The sequence below is a fragment of the Camelina sativa genome, chromosome 15 (genome assembly GCF_000633955.1).
Source record: "Camelina sativa cultivar DH55 chromosome 15, Cs, whole genome shotgun sequence".
Lineage (NCBI taxonomy): Eukaryota > Viridiplantae > Streptophyta > Magnoliopsida > Brassicales > Brassicaceae > Camelina > Camelina sativa.
The window spans coordinates 1,122,369-1,146,388 of record NC_025699.1 but is presented as its reverse complement, the minus strand read 5'-3'; the positions used below and the strand labels follow the sequence as shown (position 1 = coordinate 1,146,388).

General features: G+C 34.5%; 5 protein-coding genes and 4 long non-coding RNA genes across 10 annotated transcripts in view; 6 read left to right on the top strand and 3 right to left on the bottom strand.

The window, feature by feature from the left end:
- Nucleotides 1-1,040, top strand: part of LOC104744499 (casein kinase 1-like protein HD16) — a 12,823-nt gene extending 11,783 nt beyond the window's left edge. The window contains exon 19 of the mRNA XM_019237282.1: nt 959-1,040. The gene's annotated coding sequence lies outside the window, so the exon portion shown is untranslated. The remainder of the gene's footprint in view (nt 1-958) is intronic.
- LOC104744498 lies at nt 5,491-7,168 on the top strand. The gene is made up of 2 exons (XR_760652.2): nt 5,491-6,302; nt 6,399-7,168. It is a non-coding gene; the product is annotated as an uncharacterized LOC104744498 (long non-coding RNA).
- Nucleotides 7,758-8,568, bottom strand: LOC109129196. Its single transcript, XR_002035394.1, has 3 exons — nt 8,471-8,568; nt 8,003-8,328; nt 7,758-7,923 (listed from the first exon to the last, which is right to left on the bottom strand). It is a non-coding gene; the product is annotated as an uncharacterized LOC109129196 (long non-coding RNA).
- LOC104747987 (KH domain-containing protein HEN4-like) lies at nt 8,815-10,865 on the bottom strand. Its single transcript, XM_019236601.1, has 4 exons — nt 10,841-10,865; nt 9,566-10,488; nt 9,180-9,449; nt 8,815-9,033 (listed from the first exon to the last, which is right to left on the bottom strand). Exons 1-4 carry the CDS (start codon nt 10,863-10,865, stop codon nt 8,815-8,817), a joined length of 1,437 nt encoding a protein of 478 aa, XP_019092146.1.
- On the bottom strand, nt 11,772-14,246 carry LOC104744496. The gene is made up of 7 exons (XR_002035644.1): nt 14,154-14,246; nt 13,975-14,049; nt 12,731-13,696; nt 12,467-12,625; nt 12,304-12,384; nt 12,051-12,220; nt 11,772-11,955 (listed from the first exon to the last, which is right to left on the bottom strand). It is a non-coding gene; the product is annotated as an uncharacterized LOC104744496 (long non-coding RNA).
- On the top strand, nt 14,163-15,437 carry LOC104744497. Its single transcript, XM_010465559.2, has 5 exons — nt 14,163-14,579; nt 14,682-14,744; nt 14,867-14,913; nt 15,024-15,115; nt 15,216-15,437. The coding sequence occupies exons 1-5, from the start codon at nt 14,474-14,476 to the stop codon at nt 15,220-15,222; spliced, it is 315 nt and encodes a 104-aa protein (XP_010463861.1). The 5' UTR covers nt 14,163-14,473; the 3' UTR covers nt 15,223-15,437.
- On the top strand, nt 16,147-17,454 carry LOC104747986 (5-methyltetrahydropteroyltriglutamate--homocysteine methyltransferase 2-like). The gene is made up of 6 exons (XM_019236600.1): nt 16,147-16,410; nt 16,614-16,718; nt 16,811-16,891; nt 16,972-17,123; nt 17,233-17,320; nt 17,404-17,454. Exons 1-6 carry the CDS (start codon nt 16,147-16,149, stop codon nt 17,452-17,454), a joined length of 741 nt encoding a protein of 246 aa, XP_019092145.1.
- Nucleotides 16,298-18,975, top strand: LOC109125090 (5-methyltetrahydropteroyltriglutamate--homocysteine methyltransferase 2-like). 2 transcript variants are annotated; one of them, XM_019237413.1, is made up of 4 exons: nt 16,298-16,891; nt 16,972-17,813; nt 17,893-18,076; nt 18,182-18,975. In XM_019237413.1, exons 2-4 carry the CDS (start codon nt 17,496-17,498, stop codon nt 18,232-18,234), a joined length of 555 nt encoding a protein of 184 aa, XP_019092958.1. In that variant the 5' UTR covers nt 16,298-16,891; nt 16,972-17,495; the 3' UTR covers nt 18,235-18,975. The 2 variants fall into 2 exon arrangements, with proteins under 2 accessions (XP_019092958.1, XP_019092957.1); XM_019237412.1 differs by having other exon boundaries at nt 17,893-18,975.
- On the top strand, nt 21,002-22,641 carry LOC104744495. The gene is made up of 3 exons (XR_760650.1): nt 21,002-21,264; nt 21,733-21,843; nt 22,151-22,641. It is a non-coding gene; the product is annotated as an uncharacterized LOC104744495 (long non-coding RNA).

Below are 24,020 nucleotides of genomic sequence, written 5' to 3'. Positions count from 1 at the left end.
TTTCGATTTTGGCGGGAAAAAAATTTTGGCGGGAAATTTTTTTGGCGGGAAAATATTTTCGATTTTGATGACTGTACATTCTTGCTGTCACTCAAAAAAGGGTAATTTGGTCATTTTGTATGTAAAGAGGGGTAGTTTTAAAAATGGTCAACATGAAGGGGTATTTTTAAAAAGAGATATGGAAAAAGGGGCATTTTTGAGAATGCCCCTTTTCTTTTTCTAATTAGAATTAAATAGTTTTAAATTATTCATATTCATTAAGAAAAATTATAATATATTAATAAAAAATATAACATTTAATTAATTAATGTTAATTTTGTATTATTTTGTAAGTGATGTGAATAAAGTTAGTATATACACCAATTAAATAACTGATGTGAATTAATATCTTGTATCAAATTTTTAATTTGATGTGATGCAAACAAATATAATGTATAATTTTTAAAGCTATGTTAATTTTCTATCATATATTAATTGATGTAAATAAAATTAAAAATTCATCAATTAATTAATTGATGAGAATTCTTAGTTTTTTGTATCAATATTTTGGAATGATGCAAACTAACAGAAATTTGTATCATCTTATTTGAATCAATGTCAAATGTTTGAATAATAATATCAATTATAAGAATTGATGTTAAACCACGTATTTTGTATCATTTATCAATAATTGATGTGAATTAATATCTTTGTATCAATTTTTTGATGTCATGCAAAATAAATGTATCTTTTTTAGAGCGATGTTAATTTTGTATCATATTTTAATTGATGTAAATAAAAATAACAATTCAACAATTGATTAATTGATGAGAATTCATAGATTTTTATATCAATATTTTTTGAAATGATGCAAACTAATAGAAATTTGTATTATCTTATTTGAATCGATGTCAAATGTTTGAATAATAATATCAATTATAAGAATTGATGTTAAACCACATATTTTGGATATAAAAACATGGAGTATACTGTATCAACCTCTCTCACTCTCGCTCTAGGTTTCAGGGATGATCTTCTCCAGAAGCCTAACAACGTATAGCTTTGGTTTCAGTAAAATCTAAAGATAAATCATTGAATCTTCAAACCAATTACATGTTATGGATTCAACACTAGTCAAAATGATAGAATATTCAACTCTTTATTTGTGTAAATACTTGTGAGATTTTAAATGCTTGTGAGATTTTAAATTTCAGAATTTTTTTATGACATGAATTTTTAATATTATTTTTAAAAACTAATTCACAAAATTGGTTTTAGTCGTTGACAATCTGACTTTATTTTTTAATTTAAAATTAAATAGTTTGTAAATTATTCATATTCATTAAGAAAAAATAGAATATATTAATAAAAATATAACATTTAATTAATTAATGTTAATATTGTATCATTTTGTAAGTGATGTGAATAAAGTTAGTATATACATCAATTAAATAACTGATGTGAATTAATATCTTTGTATCAATTTTTGATGTGATGCAAACAATATAAATGTATAAATGTATCATTTTTAATTGATGTTAATTTTGTATCATATTTAAATTGATGTAAATAAAATTAAAAATTCATCAATTAATTAATTGATGAGAATTCATAGTTTTTTTGTATCATTATTTTTGAAATGATGCAAACTAGTAGAAATTTGTATCATCTTATTTGAATTGATGTCAAATGTTTGAATAATAATATCAATTATAAGAATTGATGTTAAACCATATATTTTATATCATTTATCAATAATTGATGTGAATTAATATCTTTGTATCAATTTTTTGATGTGATGCAAACAAATATAAATGTACCAATTTTAGAGCGATGTTAATTTTGTATCATATTTTAATTGATGCAAATAAAATTGATGTAAATAAAATTAGAGGGGGTTATTGGTTCTATGATTTTAATGGATTTGGAAATCCAGATAAAAATCATGTCTTATTCAATCATTGATTTAAAAATACTTATCAAAATGATGTGTTATTGGTTTCATGATTTACAATTACTTGTTAAAATCCCATGTTATTCATTCAATGATTTGTTTTTGGATTTCAAAATCCACATTATGTTTTAAATGGATTTGAATGGATTTGAAAGTGTAAAATAGAAGGATTCAAATCCAAGGATAAAACATGTTATTTCAAAATCCATGTATTTTGATTTCTAGAATTTACAATTACATATGGATTTATAAATTACCTCTCCAATAACACCCCCTTAGTATATACCGGTTCTCGTCTAATTTCTTACAAGGAAAATAGTTTGTAAATTATTCATATTCATTAAGAAAAAATAGAATATATTAATAAAAATATAACATTTAATTAATTAATGTTAATTTTGTATTATTTTGTAAGTGATGTGAATAAAAATGGTATATACACCAATTAAATAACTGATGTGAATTAATATCTTTGTATCAAATTTTTAATTTGATGTGATGCAAACAAATATAAATGTATCATTTTTAAAGCTATGTTAATTTTGTATCATATTTTAATTGATGTAAATAAAATTAAAAATTCATCAACTAATTAAATCCAAGTCGGAGAGGTCAATTTCACTGGATTCAGGGAGTAAAACTAGACCATTCTTCTTCTCAAAAAGACTGCTGCTCCGATTGTCAGAAAAAGAAACAATGTAGACCACGTTCACACAAGTACCATCTTCATCGTTGAGAAAGACGACAGATGTACTCAGTCTCGAGCCATTGTGAAGAGATATGGTTGGAGCAGAGCAGAGTGGAGAGACGCGACGAGAGAAGAGTGAAGAGACACTACGAGAGAAGAGTGGAGTGACGCGATGTTAATTTGTATCATATTTTAATTGATGTAAATAAAATTAAAATTTCATCAATTAGTTAATTGATGAGAATTCGTAGTTTTTTGTATCTATATTTTTGAAATGAATGCAAACTAATAGAAATTTGTATCATATTATTTGAATTGATGTAAAATGTTTGAATAATAATATCAATTATGAGAATTGATGTTAAACCACATATTTGTATCATTTATCAATAAATAATTTAAATCAATATCCATTGATCGAAAGGTGTATTCGATGACTGAGAAGCTTGATTTGTTGCATGCATATGTTCTTATTTTGCTCAGTGATAGTTTTGTGACTATGAAATGAAATATGATTTGTGTTGTCTACTTCGTTCTTGGTTGCATTCATCGAGAATCATATATAGGACTAGGAAATGATGTGAAATTTGATTTGTGTTGTGATTCATGGAGAACCATATATATCAAATTAGGACTAGGAAATGATAAAATGTGATTTGTGTTGTTCGGTCTTGGTTGCATTCATGGAGAATTATATATATCAAATTAGGACTAGTTAGGATAAAAAGTTTGATATTAAACTTAAAAGAATGATATTATCCACACTCTGATAAAAAGTTTGATATTATCCACTTGAATGTAAATTGCTTTTTAAAAATTGAAAAACAAATAAATGATACAGAATGATTATATGGATCAGGTTACTGTATTATTATTTAAGATTGCAATGGTTCATCAAATTTGGTTCGTTACTAGCTAGATACGTAGCTGCAGGTTAATTAAGGGATTGGAACCTGTTTAGAATAGCCTGAGTTCCTTGACATTACTACACCCCAACGACTTCCAGCAGTGGCCATGGAGGTTACATGAAAACCTTCTTTCCACTTCTTATCCATCCACTTTAAAGGAAGTGAGTCACTGACTTTGTATGGTTGCTGGGTGTAAAGAGTTCCTATAGCATTCCATGAAGTTGAAGTTTAAGTAAAAAACAGCTTCATATGTTTCAAATAAGTAAAGACAAATACCAACCTTTTGACATAACTACCAACGAGCTCCCATTATTTGCGCCAGCTGTGGAACTGATATGGTAGTTGTCCTCCAATTGATTCATAATCCAACCCTGCCAAAAAAATCATTTTAAAACAAAACAAATATATAGTGAGCTGCTATATACAAAACAAAGAATTAGCTGATGATGGTAGTAATAGAGCCAGTATTCACGTCATCACGTGATTTGCGTCTCATTCTTGATTTTTTTAGCACCTATACATGAAAGATTCAAATTAAGTCAGTATTTTCGTTTTATTAAGGATATTAACGAATCCGAGTCCTCGAGATGACTTAAAAGTTTAAAACAATCTATATAGATTAAGCTTGGATGTTAGAAACGAGATGAATCCAAGACCTCAAGGTTCGAAGAAATTGCATTTAACCTTGATTTTTAACAAGTATTACCCCACGTAGTTAAACTATCCAAGATGACAATCATATTTACGATAATTCCAATGTTGGTATACGTTGTTTCGTGACCGTGTTCCCTTTGTATGTATTAGCAGAACTTTTGCTGGATCCAGGTTTAGTAGATTGGACATAACTTTTAATAATAGATAAATTAAGACTTACGAGAAACGAAAGTTTTAGTATTGGCATAATTATACAATTCTTGAATGTTTCAAACCATATTCATCATATATAAGAAAACTGCTGGCATATAATTCAACCAAATTTGTGAATCGTATGAGGATAAAAGAAACGTTGTGTTGTGAAAGTAACCCCTAAATGGAATTATATATAATCTCCACGTGGTTACGAGACCGCAGTCATGAACCGTCCAGAAAAATTACATATACTAATCTTTTATCATATAAAATTTCTATGATGGTTCTGATATCAGTATTAATCAACGGGGACGAGGACGAGCTAATTAAAACGACTTGCAAAAACGATTTTGCAGATTCTTTCGTTCAATGTTTCTTAAAGATGTACTTAACATTAAAAAAAAAAAAAAAATGCGTGTCCATATATAATATCCGAAAATTCTGGAAAGCTATAAAAATAGTTTGATAAGATTTCTTTGATGAAGAGAGAATGGAAAAAGAGAGATTGAACCACATATATAATTGTAAAATAGTTACCTCATAACCGAAATGCAAAAAAATAGAACAAACTAATTTAGTATTTTCTGGTGTGTAACTTTTTGTCGTTTAGCACTTTTTTGTGTAAAAAGAAAAAAAAAGGTTAAAAGCTAAGATTGTAATTATTTTCAAGTACAATGCTCTTTCAGTCTAACTATACTGTTTTCAAGTACAACTAACTTTATAGTACTTTGACAACTGAGACAACTGTACAACGCAACTCCAATTTTATTGTACTTTGTCCGATGTTTTAGTCCAACTAATAGAAATTCTAACTGAGATGAGAAATTCTAACCGAGATTATAATTATCTCAAACAACTAGCTAGAAAATGTGTGCTTCACCTAAAAAAAACAGTAAATCATTTGATTTATTTCTTTTTCAAAAAAAAAAAAAAGATATCTAATTTATTTAATAACTTATTTATTTTAGTGGAAGGCTATTAATCTGGACCGGTTGGAGAAGCCCATTAAATAAGCCCATCTTTGCACTGAAAACCCTAACGCCTTGTTCGGTTTTTGTTCTATAAATAAGTCTTTCTCTGACACAAACTGATTCAGTTCCTAGACACAAAAAGTCAAATCTAATATGCAGGTCTATGTGCCGTACCTGATCTTCTTTGGTATAAGATATGCCTCTGCAGAAGATAAGGTGCTGCATGTAGGCTTATATATCTAGATTCCACCCGATCTACAAGCCAACTTCAAATTTTCTTTGGGATGTGATGTTGTTTTTGGTGACAGATCTATATGTTATATATACTTGTATGTAGTATCGGATCTTAAAATTTTCTTTGGGATATGATGTTGTTATTGGTGATAGTATGTAGATCTGTGTTTGTTTTTTCTTTCATCTATCTATATATTTGTATGTATTATCAGATCTTCAAATTTTCTTTGGGCTATGGTTTTGTTTTTGGTAATAGATCTATATGTTATATATGTAGATCTTTAAATCTGGATTTAAAGTAGATTTTAGATTATGAAGTTTGTATCTGATTTTAAAGTGTTTTTGGTTTTAGATTATCAAGTTTATACCTGATTTTCAATATTTCTTTAGGATTCGATGTTTTTCTCTTTATATCAAATATGTTATTATTTTTCCCCTGATTGATCGGCCCGATAAATTGCGGCCCAACATATCTAAAATATTTTTTTCCGATATAGTGAGGCCCAATAATCTTTAGCTCTTACTAATATATATATTTTTGTTTTGAGAAAGAACCCTAAATTGATGTGTCACAATGATTTCTCGCTTCTGTTCTTTTGCTCCCGGCTTCCGTTCTCTGATAAGTTCTTCACTCTCGCGTACTCGGGCTCTTCATTCCGGCTATGGTTCATTTGCTTTAGGTTCGTCTGCTCCTGCTCGATTTGGATCTCGCTTCGGAGGTATAAAATCGTTTTAATTTGAGTTTTTTTTTTTGGTTCCATGATTTTAAGCTGAAATCCATGATTTTGATGGGTTACATGGTTTTAATTGTTCAGATTATTCTCGGTCTCCGCGTAGTCTCTTTGCTCCGAGTTTCAGATCTCTTCATCATGGTTCTGTGACTTCCACTCTCGTCTTTCTCAATGACGAGAATGGTAAGTGCGTACAGATACTAACTGAGACCGTTAGTGTGTCCCTGTTTGATGATTAGGATTTGAGTAAGAGATTCTTTGCAGTATGGGCTTTGTATAGGATGCTAGTGTTTTTGGGTTCGTCGTTCCCTTCTCTGGGTAGGAAATATCCCTCATTGGCTAGCTCTCATGATAGGTTTATTGCCAGAGTTTTTAGTGCTCAAATTGGGTCGAAAGTCTATGGACAACATGAAGCTGCTGTTAGATTGTCAAAGTTTTATTCATATGTCATGTTGTATTGTGTTGGGTTTAGCTGGGTTGGTCTTTTGTCATGGGAGTCATGGTACAATACGATGGAAGTTGAAGCTTTACACTCTAAGGTGGAGGAATTTGATGATCGTCTTAACCGTGTTGAGGATTTTGTGGGTCTTCAAGTAAAGAAGGAAGAACAATTGAAGAAGTCATTCACCGTTGACCATGCTTTGCTAGTGTTTCTTTATGCCACTACAAAAATGTGCAAGGTTTTTCCTTGTACGGCTTAATCTCATTATCTTGTAATCGATGTTGTTTCTTTGTGGGCTGTAATCTTCGTTTAAAACATTTAGAAGACACGACAGGCTGTTATTGTTCAGATTTTGCATCTTCTGTTTCTTGTCTCTTGAGAAATATTTATGGAATCTGCACCTTTCTTTGTGTTTAGCTCTTGTATGTTTTTTTGTTAATTTGCGAATATCTAACTGGATATAGACTAAATGCACCACCTTTATATGGTGAATCTGACGGCTTAAATAGAAGAAAAAGAAAGGTGATTTACACCTCTACTGAACCAATGTTTTCTTTAAAACCATACTTAAGTTGGGGTTTAATGATGTACACTCTCGAGGTTTTGTAAGACGTCTAGAGTAGGAAACCCGGTTGGTCCAAGGATGCGTATGACTTCTTCACGAGCAATGCTTTGCCATTCTTGGTTCATAGCTAAGAGTACTAAAACAAACGTCAGAAGGTTACCAGTTGTTTCCTTAGCTGCAAAGTAGAAGGTTTTGCATTCAATCCTGAAGCTTCTCTTCTTGACCATTCTGATTCGTGTAAGAAGACATAAAAGCCTGAAGCATCAGTTTCAGGATAGAACCACGGATTTGTTTCTCAGTCCTCCATATCTCTTTATTAGTCTTCGAAGGAAAGAATCTAAACCCAGCATTCGAATATAAGCATAAACGTTCTTTGTTCCAAACTTGTTCTCTAAACTAGGAAGATGTAACCATAAGACTTACCTGAACCCGGGGATATAAACGCTCCATCTAACCAGATAGAAAAGACGCATCATACGCTCCTGCAACGCAAAGATTTCTTTCCCTTCTTCCACATTGTTTCCAAAAGCTGTTCTTGATAACATATCTACAGAAATCCACCTGGAGATCAACGCTCGTTACTCCGGCCTTTTATCACATCCCTGAGACATGAGTTACATAAAGCTAATGATCATACATCCAAAAGATAATAGTAAGAGACTGCTTCAGTAAGACATGTACCCAAAAACTAGCTGGATCTGTTTCTCATTCATTGGCGGAGGAGTAAGAAAAATGACGCGGGTCTTATCCGAAAGCCCCTAGTAAGAAGATGAATAAGAAGATACCAAGAGTTAGCAAGTAAAGGAGAGGCACTAACAAGTGAAACATGTCACTCAACATTCAAAAAACTTTTAAAAGGGCATTACCAAAAGATGCTCTCCAATTTTTCTCATGTTATCAATGAATTCAGATAAAGGAACATGAGGACCAAAGCCTGATGGATGAGGATCCATTGAATCATTCCCACCGAAATAGACTATCACCAATGAAGGTTGTATCACAGCATCCTAACAGTACAACAAAAACCAATAAAAAAAACGAAAACAGAGGTCAAGAAAAGACAAATTTTTCACTATTGGAGATCATCTTAATGAGGAATCATACATTAAGATTGACTACAAAGAGTGTCAATAAGAAGAGAGTGTATACCTTTGGGAAGACTTGGTCTAAGACCTTCAAGGCAAACCTAGAATTCCAACCAGCATATCCACGAACGATGATGTCAGCCTGTGGATGGATATGTAATCAAAACACACACACATAAAGGTACGAACTTTATCTTCAATCATTAGCTTTATTAACACTGAAACAGTTTCTTCACTTGCGAATAGTAAAGGGTCATCAGCATTACACAGATTAGGTGGGTTCATTGTTAGATTATTTTCATGTGTAACTATAAAAATGATCAGGAACTATAATATAAAACTCATTTGTTGTTAAGATGCTGTTGAATGAGGTCGAAATGACAACGTTTGATATGTACTTATATTTATTTAAAAGGAACATTCGTAAATTGGTATTGCAAGGGCATATATAAGGAACTGCATATAGAATATGTAATATGCAATCACATAATGGTAGATTCTCTCTGTAGTTAAGGTGGGACTGCTCTTGGTTACCGAATTTTTCATTGAGTTCGAGAGAAAACTGTCTCGCAGCCTGCTCGTAATATGGAAAATGGCTTCTCTCACATTAGGGAACTCTCCTGCAATCTATTGGCCAACAAAGAATGAGTTTATGAAAATGGTGCTTCTAAAAAGAATATTATGAAAATTACATTTCACAGTGTCCTTTAACATTCAAATGTTCAAAAAAGAGAGAAAATAAGAAGAAGATTAAGGTTCAAAGATCTAAGTACCTGCACAACTTGATCATTCTCTGAAACACATTTTGGGTTCTGCTCAACTTTCAAAATTTGAATTGTTGCCCCAGTCATTTTCCGCATTTCCGAAACAACAACACCACCTTTTCCCAGCAAACAACCAATCTGACTTGTTGGGACAACAAGTCGTGCAGTGATAGATGTCATTGGGCCATTGTCTATGATTTTTTTAGTGGCAAGCTCAAATAATCTTGAAAAAACAAGGATAATAGCTTTCTGGGCTGGCGAGGTTTGACATTCAGGGTTCTACATGATGAACAAGCAACAATGATTAAACAAGAATAGTCAATAGATAGGACAATATTACTTCACCATTTATGAAAACGGGAGGAGATGAAAAAAAATAGAAGAAGAAGACCAACCTCTGGTGCAGTTACTGCAATCAAACGTTCTTCGCAGTCAGCAAGTGTATTTCCCACATTTATGAAGGCACCTGTTTCACTATGAAGCATCCTGATAACTTTACCCCCAGTCCCGATAACTCCGCCAGCATTTTCAATGGAACAAAGTATCTTAAAAACCACATCTTGGTTCACAACATCCACTTCTGATAGATGTGGCTTACTGGTGGCAGCGTTAGTCATTGGAGCAGACGTATTTATGCTGTGAGGATGTGTATCGAGAGTTGAATAACGCTGTACAAGAAAATCAGCACTTGGCCGACTAAGAGTTTCTTGTGGGATTGTGTCAGTAGGCCTTCCAAAACCATCACGTGGAAATGACTCAAAAGCCATCCCCATATTCTCACGACGTTGAACCATCTCGAAAGGTCTATGCAAGAATTCATGAGAATCATCCCTCTCTCTATACTGTCGAGAAACATCTCCCCTGACAACATCAGAAGGCCTGTATAACGTTTCTCGAGGATCCACATCAATATGCCTGCGTAAAGCATCTTGCCGGTCTGCCTCCATATGTCTGCGTAAAGCATCCTGTCGGTCTGCCTCAGCATGCATGCGTAAAGAATCTTGCCGGTCTGCCTCAACATGCCTGCGTAAAGTACCCTGAAGATTCACCTCGATATGCCTATGATGCAAAGCATCACGTGGAAGCGGCATCACATCATTAGGCCGACCTAAATTGTCCCGAAGAAACATCTCGTCTTTTCTCTGTCTATAATCGAAAGGGTTAACTTCAACGGACCTAGGAAGTGACTCCTGAATGATTGTTTCTATAGGCCTATGCAAAGATGCTTGGAACTCTTTTTCAAGGGGTCTGTTTCCAACCAACCTTATCTTTTCAACTGATTGGCAACTTTGCAGGCAGCGGGAGATAGATACAAGAGCTCAAAACGAGTACATAGTCTGCTCAAAATATAGTCTCTGTAAGCAGCCTATGCAAAGATGCTTTGAGCAGACTATGTATATTACGAGTACATAGTCTGCTCAAAATGTTCTTGCAGTGGGACTAGGGAACTGCGTTTATTTATGGAATGCTTGTAGCAGCAAGGTGAGCTCTCTTTTTTTCACTTACAAATTTTTTTAATAAATCACAGTAGTTTCAAGTTGTTTTGATGGTTAATTTGTTTCTTGAAATTCTCAACAGGTAACAAAGTTATGTGATCTCGGGGCAGATGATAGTGTTTGCTCAGTTGGTTGGGCGTTACGTGGAACTCATCTGGCTGTTGGAACTAGTACCGGGAAAGTTCAGGTTAGATCTCATTTACTCTTTTTTGTTTTTGTCCACTATTTTGGCCTCTGCATATGTGTAAGTAACAATGTACGTTACTTTACAACTTTCTGAATCTGGAAGATATAGTATATAAATTAACTAGTTACGGTTACAACATGATTAGACCTTATCGTATGGACTGTAGGACCTTTATCTTTTACTGGGATCCTGATCTTTAGATGGTACTATATCATGAGGATTATTAGAAATAATTTTTTTTTTGATTTGTGGTTACATGAGTCTTCTTTTTAATCCCCCAACGTGGCTAAAATGGTCTTAAATTGTTTGCAGCTTTTTGTATGGAACCAACATTCAACACAACACACAGCAGCGGTAAAAGCCATTGCTTGGTCTCCTCATGTTCATGGGCTTCTTGCTTCTGGTGGTGGTACTGCTGACAGATGCATACGTTTTAGGAATACAACAACAAATACTCATTTAAGTTCCATAGATACTTGTAGTCAGGTACATTTTCTGAACTTAACATGACTTCATAAAAAAACATAACCAACATTTCACATTTATTAACCTTCTTTGTCCTTGCATATTACAGGTATGCAATCTGGCTTGGTCTACATCAATAGTAAGTCATAACGAAGTGGTATATATAAATATATATATATATGAATTTATTTACAATTCCTTTCAAAACCCAAAAACGGAAAAACCTAAGCTATAGAATCGACATTTCTCTGATTTCACTCCCTCAGGTAGCCGAGGCCAAGTCTGTTCTGCTCAGGAAGAAATGGTTTTAGAAGAGACGACAAGTTAGTGTTTGGTTTTTGTGTGTGTGTGTGTTGTTTGCTCCTGTAAAAGAAAACAAAATCCATGGTTGTTATTGTTCAGGAAGTTTCTTTGTCATTTATATTTTGCATTTCTGTTTCTTTTCTCTACAATGTTGTTAAAGCATGACTCGAGTCAAGAAACAGAACAGTAGTTAGTTTCAGTGTTTAGTAACAGGCAAGAAACTCTCACCTCAGGCTCTCCGTGAACAAGAACATCAATGTCAAGGTCCTCTTGGATGTCAACAACTTTCTTGATTTCTTCCTTGATGGCCTTGACGTAATCCTCCTCAGAGATTCTAGTAGAAGAGAGATCAAAGTGGAATTCTAGTTAGCATCACAATCAACTTACTTAAAATGATCAATGCAGAAAGATTGTAATAAAGAGACTCACTTCTTCGCCTTGTATTCACGGCAAATACTCCTGAGTTCCACAGTTTGTGGGAAGGATCCGATGGTTGTGGTTGGAAGGATTGGAAGGTTGAGCTCCTTCTTCTGCTGAGCATCTAGCCTTGCACTAACTTCTGTTGTACGGCGATGGTCAGATCCCTTCAAAGCAGCAGCCTGGGATACCAGAAATTACGAATCATCATTACAGAGAAGCCCATCATGTGTGTAAAGCTCGAGTTTGAAAGCAAGAAACTTACAGCCTTCTGGACAGACTCATTGGTGACTCTTGGGGAAGACCTCCTCGAAGACAAAGCCTCAGCGTTGGCAGTGAAGAAACTCTGAAAGGGAGAAAGATTTAGAGAGCATTAGTGTTTTTGAAATCAAGGGCTCACACTAGAGGAAACATGCTTGTTGCGATACCTCATTTGTCTGACCGGCCAAAGCCTTGGACAATGCGTCAACTGGGCAGCAAAAGCTAGCCACGACTTGATTTCGTCATCGAGCTTAGTCTCGTTAATAAGGTCAACGGCAGTGTGGAGAAAGAGAGCAAGAGGTTGAGACTTGAGACCACAAGCTTGTCTGCGCCAATACACACAAATAACGTAACCAAACGAGTTAACATATAAACACTTCTCACTGAGTCATCAAACAAGAAGAGATGGAAATAAGGCAAGTGATTCATACCTTTACCAACAACACCCTCAAGTGACTGCAGCGAGGTCATTGGCTCAGATGTTCCTTCCGTCAACAGCACCAGCAAAGAGATACTTGCCCTGGGGGAAACCAGCCTTGATCAAGTCAATGGTCTTGGTGCCACAAACCAAATCAAATCCAAAGGCAGTCACACCCTTCAAGGAAGGAAGTAAGGGTCTTGTATGCTTCAGCAGGGATGTCAGCGAAGTAGGTGTCTCCACAAGAACATTCAAACCAGAGAGAGTTGATTCGAGAGCTCAGCATATGCACGGCTAAAAGCCTCGAGTTTGTGACCCTCGAGATCCATGACAAAAAGAGGCTCATCAAACTGAATCCAGGATGCACCAGCAGCCATAAGCTCAGCAATGACTTCCCTGAGCACAGATGAATCATTACAGACATAGTTAAATATGTTAGTATTCTATGGCTATAAAACCACGGATGCCAGATGCCACTATATGATTCATACTGCGTTGTAATATCCACTTCAAATGTTTGTTTGTTCTGAGTTGTAGCATTTAGCATAGTCAATGAATATGTGTACACTGGAAAGATTGTTATCACGGATGGGATGGGTAGAGTAGTAGGATGTTACAACGCATCACAATTACCAGAGCGGGATGGCACGGGTGGCTTTATTCATCAGTGATCACACTGGAGATGAGGTAAAAGCAAAAGCCATTTCAAATTCGCTATCTCGTTCAATCAGTAGGATTTTGAATTGCTTCATAACTTGAGAACACACATTTATGTCTCTCTTGTGTCCTGAAGGTGCGGGGTTTTGAAACCAAAAAAAAGGTGTGGGGTTACCATTTGAAATCAAGCTACTTTACTCAGGGGAGCTTGATTTGCGCAGCACCATTGGGTTGTTGTTGCTCATTTGATCTTCCATGATCACTGCTCTCATCCAAACTGAGAAGAGCCTTTGAGAAGCGTATCACATAAACACATCTGGAACTGAGAGCTAAATAGTAAGTACGACGGAAGAAGAAGAATTTACAAAGCAATCTTGCTCCACCTTCATGAACGCAATTTGTTTTAGAATTACATGTTTTAAACTTGAGTTATCCATTAATTAATTACGTCGGATATGTTAATTATCATAGGTGAGAGTGTTGACCGTAAGCCAAAAGCAGCATCAGATTAAAATAAACACACATTACAGTCTAAACGCAAGTTACTTAATTGATTGATTGTCTGATCAAATTCCAAACCACACAGTGACCGGATACTACCCAAAGCTTGAAAAGTTAACTATCTATCGTATCCTTGGATGAAGTTTTCCTCAGACTCCTCCTACCTCTCACTGCCTGAGAACACACACAAATAAAAGATCAGAGATATAAATGGCCAGTCACTGGACTTGTTTTCTTTTGAGGATTATGTTTATATATATATATATATATATACCAACCTGCTCGCCTTATGATGGTCTAAGGCGTCAGACCAATACTTTTCATTTTGCTCGTAGAATTCGTCTAAGTCTCTCAATATCTAAACAAAACAAACAGAAGATCAAACATGATGAGAAGATAAGATTGGTTCGTCTCTCCCCACCCCTCCTCTCAAGATCAAACAGAAGATCAAACATGATCAAACATGATGGGGATCAAATTCTGCCGGCCCATTTGATGTATACCATCTCTATAATTTTGCCCCTTTTGAAGGAAATCAGACACGAGAGAGAGGAGGAGAATCAATTCGGAGAGCGAACCCTAATTTCTGAACAAGAATATGCAGAGTCTGAGATCCGTCTTTGCGAAGGTTTACCGCGGAGGGAGATCCATGGGTTCTCACCAAGCTCGCAATTTCTTTTCTTCACCGTCTGGTGTCTATAGTGGTAACGTTATCTGATTTCGCATCCATAAAAAAACCTTCTTTTGAGTGTCGATATATATATATATATATATATTTGATTTTGTGAATTGTGATTTGTTTATAGCGTCGAATGTAGCTGCGCGGATTTTAATTCGAGGAATATCAGCAGCTGTGGTATATGCCATCGGTATGTAGAGAGAGCGATCCAGATATGGTTTTTTTCTTTTTTTTTTTCTTGCTTCATCGAATAAATCAAATCAGAGCTTTGTTTGTGATTTTTTTGTTTCTTTTTTTTCAAAAAAATTGAAGCTCCTCATATAAGTGGCGACTTGAAACGCGAGAAGCAGCGTAACGAGGTAATAATAATAAATTAAAAAAAAAAAAAAAAAAAAAAAAANAAAACAAATTCTTGAGAGGAGGGGTGGGGAGAGACGAACATGTTTGATCTTCTGTTTGTTTTGTTTAGATATTGAGAGATTTAGACGAATTCTACGAGGAAAGTGAAAAGTATTGGTCTGACATGTTAGACCGTCGTAACTTGAAGGCGAGCAGAAAGAGGTTGGTATATATATATAAACATAATCCAAAAGAAAACAAGTCCAGTGACCCGGCCATTTATATCTCTGATCTTTTATTTGTGTGTGTTCTCACTTCTCAGGCAGTGAGAGGGATGAGTCTGAGGAAAACTTCATCCAAGGAAACGATAGTTATCTTTTCAAGCTTTGGGTAGTATCCGGTCACTTTGTGGATTGGAATTTGATCAGACAATCAATTAAGTAACTTGCGTTTAGACTGTAACGTGTGTTTATTTTAATCTGATGCTGCTTTGTCTTATGGTCAACACTCACCTTTGATAATATGAATAAGGAATTTTTATAAACATATCCGACGTAATTAATTTATTCATGGATAACTCAAGTTTAAAACATGTCATTCTAAAATAAATTGCATTCATGAAGATGGAGCAATCAGGCTCTCCGCTTTGTAATTCATGGATAGCTCTCAGTTCCAGATATGTTTATGTGATATACGCTTCTCAAAGGCTCTTTCTCAGTTTGGATGAGATTGAGATCATGAATGATCAAATGAGCAACAACCCAAAGGTGTGTGTCCTCAATGCTGCGCAAATCAAGCTCCGCTGAATAAAGTACATAGCTTTCAAATGGTAACAGAGAGACATAAACGTGTGTTCTCTAAGTTATGAAGAAGCAATTGATTGAACGAGATAGCGAATTTGAAATGGCTTTTGATTTTACCTCATCCCCCGTGTGATCAGTGATGAATAAAGCCACCCGTGCCATCCCGCTCTGGTAATTGAGATGCGTTGTAACATCCTACTACTCTACCCATCCGTGATAACAATCCTTCGAGTGTACACATATTCATTGACTATGCTAAATGCTACAACTCAGAACAAACAAACATTTGAAGTGGATATTACAAAGCAGTCTTCCGGGAATATATAGCAACTGATAGTATGAATCATACAGTGGCATCTGGCATCCGTGGTTTTATAGCAATAGAATACTAACATATTTAACTATCTCTGTAATGATTCATCTGTGCTCAGGGAAGTCATTGCTGAGCTTATGGCTGCTGGTGCATCCTGGATTCAGTTTGATGAGCCTCTTTTTGTCATGGATCTCGAGGGTCACAAACTCGAGGCTTTTGGCGGTGCCTATGCAGAGCTCGAATCAACTCTCTCTGGTCTGAATGTTCTTGTGGAGACCTACTTCGCTGACATCCCTGCTGAAGCATACAAGACCCTTACTTCCTTGAAGGGTGTGACTGCCTTTGGATTTGATTTGGTTCGTGGCACCAAGACCATTGACTTGATCAAGGCCCCAGAGCAAGTACTTCTTTGCTGGTGTTGTTGACGGAAGAAACATCTGGGCCAATGACCTCGCTGCCTCTCTCATCACCTTGCAGTCACTTGAGGGTGTTGTTGGTAAAGGTATGAATCACTTGCCTTATTTCCATCTCTTCTTGTGGATGACTCAGTGAGAAGTGTTTATTTGTTAACTCGTTTGGTTATGTTATTTGTGTATTGGCGCAGACAAGCTTGTGGTCTCAACCTCTTGCTCTCTTCTCCACACATGACGAAATCAAGTCGTGGCTAGCTTTTGCTGCCCAGTTGACGCATTGGCCAAGGCTTTGGCCGGTCAGACAAAAGAGGTATTGCAAAGATCTAACAAGCATGTTTAAACCCTTAATTTGAAAGACACTAATGCTCTCTAAATCTCTCCCTTTCAGAGTTTCTTCACTGCCAACGCCGATGCTTTGTCTTCGAGGAGATCTTCCCCAAGAGTCACCAATGAGTCTGTCCAGAAGGCTGTAAGTTTCCTTTCAAACTCAAGCTCTACACACATGATGGTTTTCTCTGTAATGATGATTTGTAATTTATGGTATCTCAGGCTGCTGCTTTGAAGGGATCTGACCAACGCCGTACAACTGAAGTAAGTGCATGGCTAGATGCTCAGCAGAAGAAGCTCAACCTTCCAATCCTTCCAACCACAACCATCGGATCCTTCCCACAGACTGTGGAACTCAGGAGAGTTCGCCTTGAGTACAAGGCGAAGAATTTAGACTCTTGATGACAACCTGTCTACATTGATTAATTAAGTAAGTTGATTGTGATGCTAACTAGAGTTTCACTTTGATCTCTCGTCAAATAGAACCTCCGAGGAGGATTACGTCAAGGCCATCAAGGAAGAGATCAAGAAAGTTGTTGACATTGATGTTCTTGTTCACGGAGAGCCTGAGGTGAGTTTCTTGCCTGTTACTAAACCCTGAAACTAACTACTGTTCTGTTTCTTGACTCGAGTCATGCTTTAACAACATTGTAGAGAAACGACATGAAAACGGGTGGGTGCAATCCTATTGATCTCGCTGTGTGAAGCCACCGGTTATCTACGGTAACGTGAGCCGCCACAAGCCAATGACAGTCTTCTGGTCCTCAACAGCTCAGAGCATGACCAAACGTCCAATGAAGGGAATGCTTACAGGTCCAGTCACAATTCTCAACTGGTCTTTTGTCAGAAACGACCAGCCCAGGCACGAAACCTGTTACCAGATTGCTTTGGCCATCAAAGACGAAGTGGAAGACCTCGAGAAAGGCGGTATTGGAGTAATTCAGATCGATGAAGCCGCACTCAGAGAAGGATTGCCTCTTAGGAAAGCCGAACACTCTTTCTACTTAGACTGGGCGGTTCACTCTTTCAGAATCACAAACTGTGGCGTCCAAGACAGCACTCAGGTAACAAACACTATACAACACTTAGAATCTGAAACACTGATGAAACGAACTTCTAATGGGGTTTATGTTTCTCTTTCAGATTCACACTCACATGTGTTACTCAAACTTCAACGACATCATCCACTCCATCATCGACATGGACACTGATGTCATCACCATTGAGAACTCACGTTCAGACAAGAAGCTTCTCTCTGTGTTCCGTCAAGTACGGTGCAGGAATCGGTCTAAAGGTGAAGAGGAAGAGGAAGCTTCTCTCTCCTTCAGTGACTCAAACTTCCATCTTCAGTTCGACATCGGGTATTGGTGTTTCCGAGAAGGAGTAAGGGAAAATGTCGAACTGAAGATGGAAGTTTGAGTCACTGAAGGAGGTGAAAATCCGAAGCGAGAGCGAGAAGGATTGAAGGCACGAGATCCATTGTAGCGAACCAAGGATTTCAGACGGTGAATCATGACGGATGATGATTAAAAAAAACAAAATTAGGATTTCAGAAGACGAATCGTGGATAGGTGAGAAAAAACACGAAATTAGGGTTAACAAAAAAAATATATTAGAAGCGTTTGGGCCGCTTTTTATCGGGCATTATTTATTGGGCCGAAACTAATCGGGCCGGCCAAAAAACATGTTAATAACATGATTAAAAAGAAAAAAACATCAAATACTAGAAGAAATACTGAAAATCAGGTTGAAGATAGTGAAAGAAAAAACAAATACAGATCTACATATATAACATATAGATCTATCACCAAAATCAAAATCATAGCCCAAAAAATAATTGAAGATCCGATACTACATACAAGTACATAGATAGATCAAGAAAAAACAAACACATAACTTCATATATAACATATAGATCTATGGCCAAAAAGAACAGCATATCCCAAAGAAAATTTGAAGATCATATACTACATACATGTATATAGATAGATGAAAGAAAAGAAAAAAACACAGATCTACATATATAACATACAGATCTATCGCCAAGAAAATTTGAAGATCCGATACTACAAACAAGTATATAGATAGATGAAAGAAAAAACAAACACAGATCTACATATATAACATTCAGATCTATCGCCAAAAACAACATCATACTCCAAGAAAATTTGAAAATCCGATACTACATACAAGTATATAGATAGATGAAAAAAAAAAAAAAACACAGATCTACATATATATTATATAGATCTGTCACCAAAAACAACATCACATCCCAAAGAAAATTTGAAGTTGGCTTGTAGATCGGGTGGAATCTAGATATATAAGCCTACATGCAGCACCTTATCTTCTGCAGAGGCATATCTTATACCAAAGAAGATCAGGTACGGCACATAGACCTGCATATTAGATTTGACTTTTTGTGTCTAGGAACTGAATCAGTTTGTGTCAGAGAAAGACCTATTTATAGAACAAAAACCGAACAAGGCGTTAGGGTTTTCAGTGCAAAGATGGGCCTATTTAATGGGATTCTCCAACCGGTCCAGATTAATAGCGTTCCACTATAGTAATAAATAAGTTATTAAATAAATTAGATATCATTTTTTTCTTTTGAAAAAGAAATAAATCAAATGATTTACTGTTTTTTTAGGTGAAGCACACATTTTCTAGCTAGTTTGTTTGAGATAATTATAATCTCGGTTAGAATTTCTATTAGTTAGACTAAAACATCGGACAAAGTACTATAAAGTTGGAGTTGCATAGTACAGTTGTCTCGGTAAGTTACTGGTGCATCGTACAGTTGTACTTGAAAACAGTCGTAACTTTTAGGCTCCGAATGGTAACAACGTATTTGATGGTGCGGGTAAAGCGGTTTTATTATGCGGTACGGATCAACTGCGGTTCGTGCGGGAGAAAAATATTTGCGGGACAAGTGCGGTTTATAGAAAATAAATAATACGATATAATGTTTGATTGGTGAAAAATTATTTCAGTGCGGATTTCATATTGTTTTATGAATTATTAGTATACTTATGTATTTTAATTTGATTTGTATTAATAAATAAATATTTTATTTTGTATATATATATTATTGTAACAATAATTATATGAATAAATTTAAAAATATATATATTTAATATAATTGTAAATTATTATCTGCTTTGTGTTAATAGAAAAATATTAAGAACCTTAAATATCTAAATTTAACAATCATAAAAATATTACACTATAGAAAGAACTATTTAAAAGTTTCAAAAAGAAATCTAGTTATTATTAAATTGACTGGAGTTATTAATGTTTATATGTACATACACTAAATTATTAATATCTATTATAGTTTGAAATTATTAAAAATGTAAAAATAAATAAAAAGTGTTATGATAATAACTTAAATAGAAGTGAGAAAAAGTATAGAGAGAAGTTTTAAAATTTTCTTTTGCATATACATAGTTTAAACATAAAGATATCTAATTATTATAATATTAAAATTTCAAAAAAATTATTTTTTAAATTAATGTACATGCTTTTGTTCGAAAACCGCTGGTTAATAGATGGTTGCAGTGGAAAAGGCGGTCCATGACTATATCCTCTGTATAAATCCGCGTTTTGAATTTTTTTTTTTTTTCACAAAAACGCAAATTCTAGAAAATGTAGTGATTGGTGTTCACAGTGCGGTTTCCTAAAAAAAAAAGAAAAAAACCGCAAATGCATGTTCTCCATTCACTACCTTAACTTTCTTTTTCCTTTTACAAACAAGTGCTAAACGACAAAAATATACACACCAAAAAATACTGAATTAGTTTGTTTCTATTTTTTTGCATTTCGGTTATGAGGTAACTATTTTACAGTTACATATGGTTCAATCTCCCTTTTTCCGATTCTCTCTTCATCAAAAAAATCTTATCGAACTATTTTAATAGCTTTTCAGAATTTTCCGAGATTATATATGGACACGCATGTTGAGTACGAATATAGGTAATATCTTTTTTAAAAAAAATGTTAAGTACATTTTAAAGAAACATTGAACGAAAGAATCTGCAAAATCGTTTTCGCAAGCCGTTTTAATTAGCTCGTCCTCGTCCCCGTTGATTAATATTGATATCACAACCGTCATAGAAATTTTATATTATAAAAGATTAGTATATGTAAATTTTTCTGGACGGTTCATGACTGCGGTCTCGTAAATCCACGTGGAGACTATAATTTCCATTAGTTCTCTCTTTCGTATATCCCTCGAAAGATCATCATCTTTGCAATTACTTGCACACAACTAATTGGTGAATCATCGATTTTTTGCTTTTGTCGTAATTAGTGAATCATCGTTTACATTCCGCCTTTCAAAACCTGTATCATCGTGGTAAATTCACACATATAAAATAGGCATCAACGTACGGCCTATATATGGAGTATTTTTCTTGGCACTATATTCCAAGCGGCGTCGTGTTTGAAGTGGAATTATACTTTGAGGTTAGAACAAGTCGGCCATCGTTTTATCACTAGCCGATGTTTGAAGCGGTACTTTCCTTTCTTTTTATGTCTTCCAAAAGTGTACGTGAGAAGAGATTTCTTGGTAAAAATGACTGCCAATTAAGGCTTGTTAGTGAAGCTAGAATTTGTGTTTCTTTTCTTTCCTGCACTATTGCGGGATCATTTAGACACGTATTAGAAGAAATTCTACGGTATAATATATAGCAGCCCCAAAATACATCTAGATCATAGTTACAGCTAAGCACATTCATTTTTTTTTCTGAAGAGAATCTTAGGGGTTACTTTCACAACACAACGTTTCTTTTATCCTCATACGATTAATTCAAAATTTTGGTTGAAATTCTATATATGCCAGCAGTTTTCTTATATATGATGATAATGGTTTGACACATTCAAGAATTGTATAATTATGCCAATACTAGAACTTTCGTTTATCGTAAGTCTTAATTTATCTATTATTAAAAGTTATGTCCCATCTACTAAACTTGGATCCAGCAAAAGTTCTGCTAATACATACAAAGGGAACGGTCACGAAACAACACCAACATTGGAAGTATCGTAAATGGAGTATGATTGTCATACTATTGGATAGTTTAACTACGTGGGGTAAGACTTATTAAAAATATCAAGGTTTAATGCAATTTCTCCGAACCTTGAGGACTTGGATTCATTAATACTCGTTTCTAACATATATATAAGCTTAATCTATATAGATTGTTTTTAACTATGAAGTCATCTCGAGGACTTGGATTCGTTAATATCCTTAATTAAACGAAAAGACTGACTTAATTTGAATCTTTTATGTATACTGGCTCTATTAACATGATGACGTGAATACTGGCTCTATTACTGCTATCATCAGCTAAAAGTTTGTTTTGTGTTTTATTTTTCACCTTTTTTTTTTTCATGTTAGGAATCATATATACAGACAAAAGAAATCGAAACTATGCTTACGGACACCATACCACATGTTGGTTGAAAAAAATAGCATATGTGAAGTTCACACTGATTAAGAAACCAACCATAAGATGATGGAAGAGGACTCGTCGAGGATAGACAGTGAGTGTTATTGACAGTTAAAACTTAAAAGGCATGGGCTGGGGCCACATGTGACCCAATAAGGAAGTAGATGATGTCATAGTCTACGTCAGATGCCGTCACCAAATTTATGCGGCTCCTTTTGCTTTGAAGTCAACCTTCTTAAGAACAGTTCTTTGCTAGATTTATAATTTAATTGAGCCCCTAATTTTATTCCATAACTTGCGGTCCACATTATATTATTGTATTGTCAATTTTGTTATGTGATAAGTGATTCTTATCCAGTTTCCGTTATTTATTATTCATGCGATATAAGTAATACAATAATACCATAGGTTGATTCTAGAATTTGTTTTGGAAGTCGATCGGTGAAAGGAGAAAAAAAAAATAAGATGAAAGAGTCGACGGTCAATAATAATACGAATAGTCAAAATCGAGGTTGCATTTAACTGTAATTAAAACCAAGGAGTTTATTGGTTGTTTGATAATTAAATTAAGCCGGTGAGTTGTTGCCAGTATTACTGACTTAAAACTACTTTAAATAATTTCATATCAGAAATACAATTAAAATTGGTATTATTCAGTAGTGTTGTTATTTTTGTTTTTTTTAATTAAATATTAAATTAAAAGATAACTCCATGATTAATTATCGAAATTGAATGATTATTTTTATTTTATTTTGACAGCTAATAATTTTATTATCTTCTTATAGTATGAAAAGCATATATATAAATTTATGGATGCAAATTGAACAGAATAAATTTTAAAAAGGAATTTATCGAACGAGCTTGCTCATGGAGCATAGTATATAATACTTTCCATGAGACGGAAAAGTCGAACCCAAATAAAATTGTTCGGTTTGGATGAAAAAGAAACAACATACACCATATTGACACAGTTGCCATTTTCGTCGTTGAGGATGACGACGTTTGAACTCAGTGCACCAAGTAGACAATTAGAGCTCAAACCAGAATGAAGAGATCTTAAGCCAAGTAACTTTATTGGCATAAAAATTAACTTTATTTTACTCATCATATAGTAAGTAGTATTTTCGTCTCTCTCTCTTTTTTTTTTTTTTCTATTTTTATTGTTGCTAAATTATTAATATACGAAAAATCATTTGAAAAAACATCTAATCAAATTACAAAGTACAAACACATAATGTTGATTGAGTCGACGATAGGACACAAATCCATAATCTAATTTGAAAAAAAAAAAACAGTTTAGTTTATCTTATAATACAGTTAGTTTGATGCTTAAAAGAAAACAGAACCGATTCCAAAATCATAAACTAGATCACAATAAAAATTTTACAAATCTCCACCAAGCCTTTTTTTCTACCTCGAAATTTTGTTATTATCATATATAATCCTTTAATTAGTAGTTCCTTTACTATCGATTTTTGTTACAATAATCATCTAGAGAAAAAGAGTTTCGATTTCTTTATAAACCTAATTTTTATTTTGTAATCTAAAACTGCTTACGTGTCCTCTGTTTCTTGCTTATGAAATATTTTCCTTATTGAGGCGTTTATTTTTATTTTTGTAACTCTTTATGCACACACACTATATCTTTCAATTTGAGATTGTAGTGTTTGTCCATTAAGAATCTTCCATCTGTGTCTTATTTCAAACCTACAATAATTGGAGATTGGATTGCTTAATATTTCCCCATGTGTAGTCGATATCAAAAATCCCCATAAATTCACATATATGCTTATTTCAAACCTACAATAATTGTCTATA

What these genes read in the sequence shown, in the direction of transcription:
- LOC104747987 (XM_019236601.1), bottom strand. Translation starts at nt 10,865, where the DNA reads ATGAGATCTAACCTGAACTTTCCCG. An exon ending in TTGCAGTAACTGCACCAGAG is followed by an intron (nt 9,450 to 9,565) that starts GTTGGTCTTCTT and finishes TTCATCATGTAG; the next exon opens with AACCCTGAATGTCAAACCTC. An exon ending in AGAATGATCAAGTTGTGCAG is followed by an intron (nt 9,034 to 9,179) that starts GTACTTAGATCT and finishes GTTGGCCAATAG; the next exon opens with ATTGCAGGAGAGTTCCCTAA.
- LOC104744497 (XM_010465559.2), top strand. Translation starts at nt 14,474, where the DNA reads ATGCAGAGTCTGAGATCCGTCTTTGCGAAGGTTTACCGCGGAGGGAGA. An exon ending in ACCGTCTGGTGTCTATAGTG is followed by an intron (nt 14,580 to 14,681) that starts GTAACGTTATCT and finishes ATTTGTTTATAG; the next exon opens with CGTCGAATGTAGCTGCGCGG. An exon ending in AGCTGTGGTATATGCCATCG is followed by an intron (nt 14,745 to 14,866) that starts GTATGTAGAGAG and finishes AAAAAATTGAAG; the next exon opens with CTCCTCATATAAGTGGCGAC.
- LOC104747986 (XM_019236600.1), top strand. Translation starts at nt 16,147, where the DNA reads ATGGCTGCTGGTGCATCCTGGATTCAGTTTGATGAGCCTCTTTTTGTC. An exon ending in CTCAGGAGAGTTCGCCTTGA is followed by an intron (nt 17,124 to 17,232) that starts GTACAAGGCGAA and finishes CTCGTCAAATAG; the next exon opens with AACCTCCGAGGAGGATTACG. An exon ending in TTGTTCACGGAGAGCCTGAG is followed by an intron (nt 17,321 to 17,403) that starts GTGAGTTTCTTG and finishes ACAACATTGTAG; the next exon opens with AGAAACGACATGAAAACGGG.
- LOC109125090 (XM_019237412.1), top strand. Translation starts at nt 17,496, where the DNA reads ATGACAGTCTTCTGGTCCTCAACAGCTCAGAGCATGACCAAACGTCCA. An exon ending in GCGTCCAAGACAGCACTCAG is followed by an intron (nt 17,814 to 17,892) that starts GTAACAAACACT and finishes TTTCTCTTTCAG; the next exon opens with ATTCACACTCACATGTGTTA.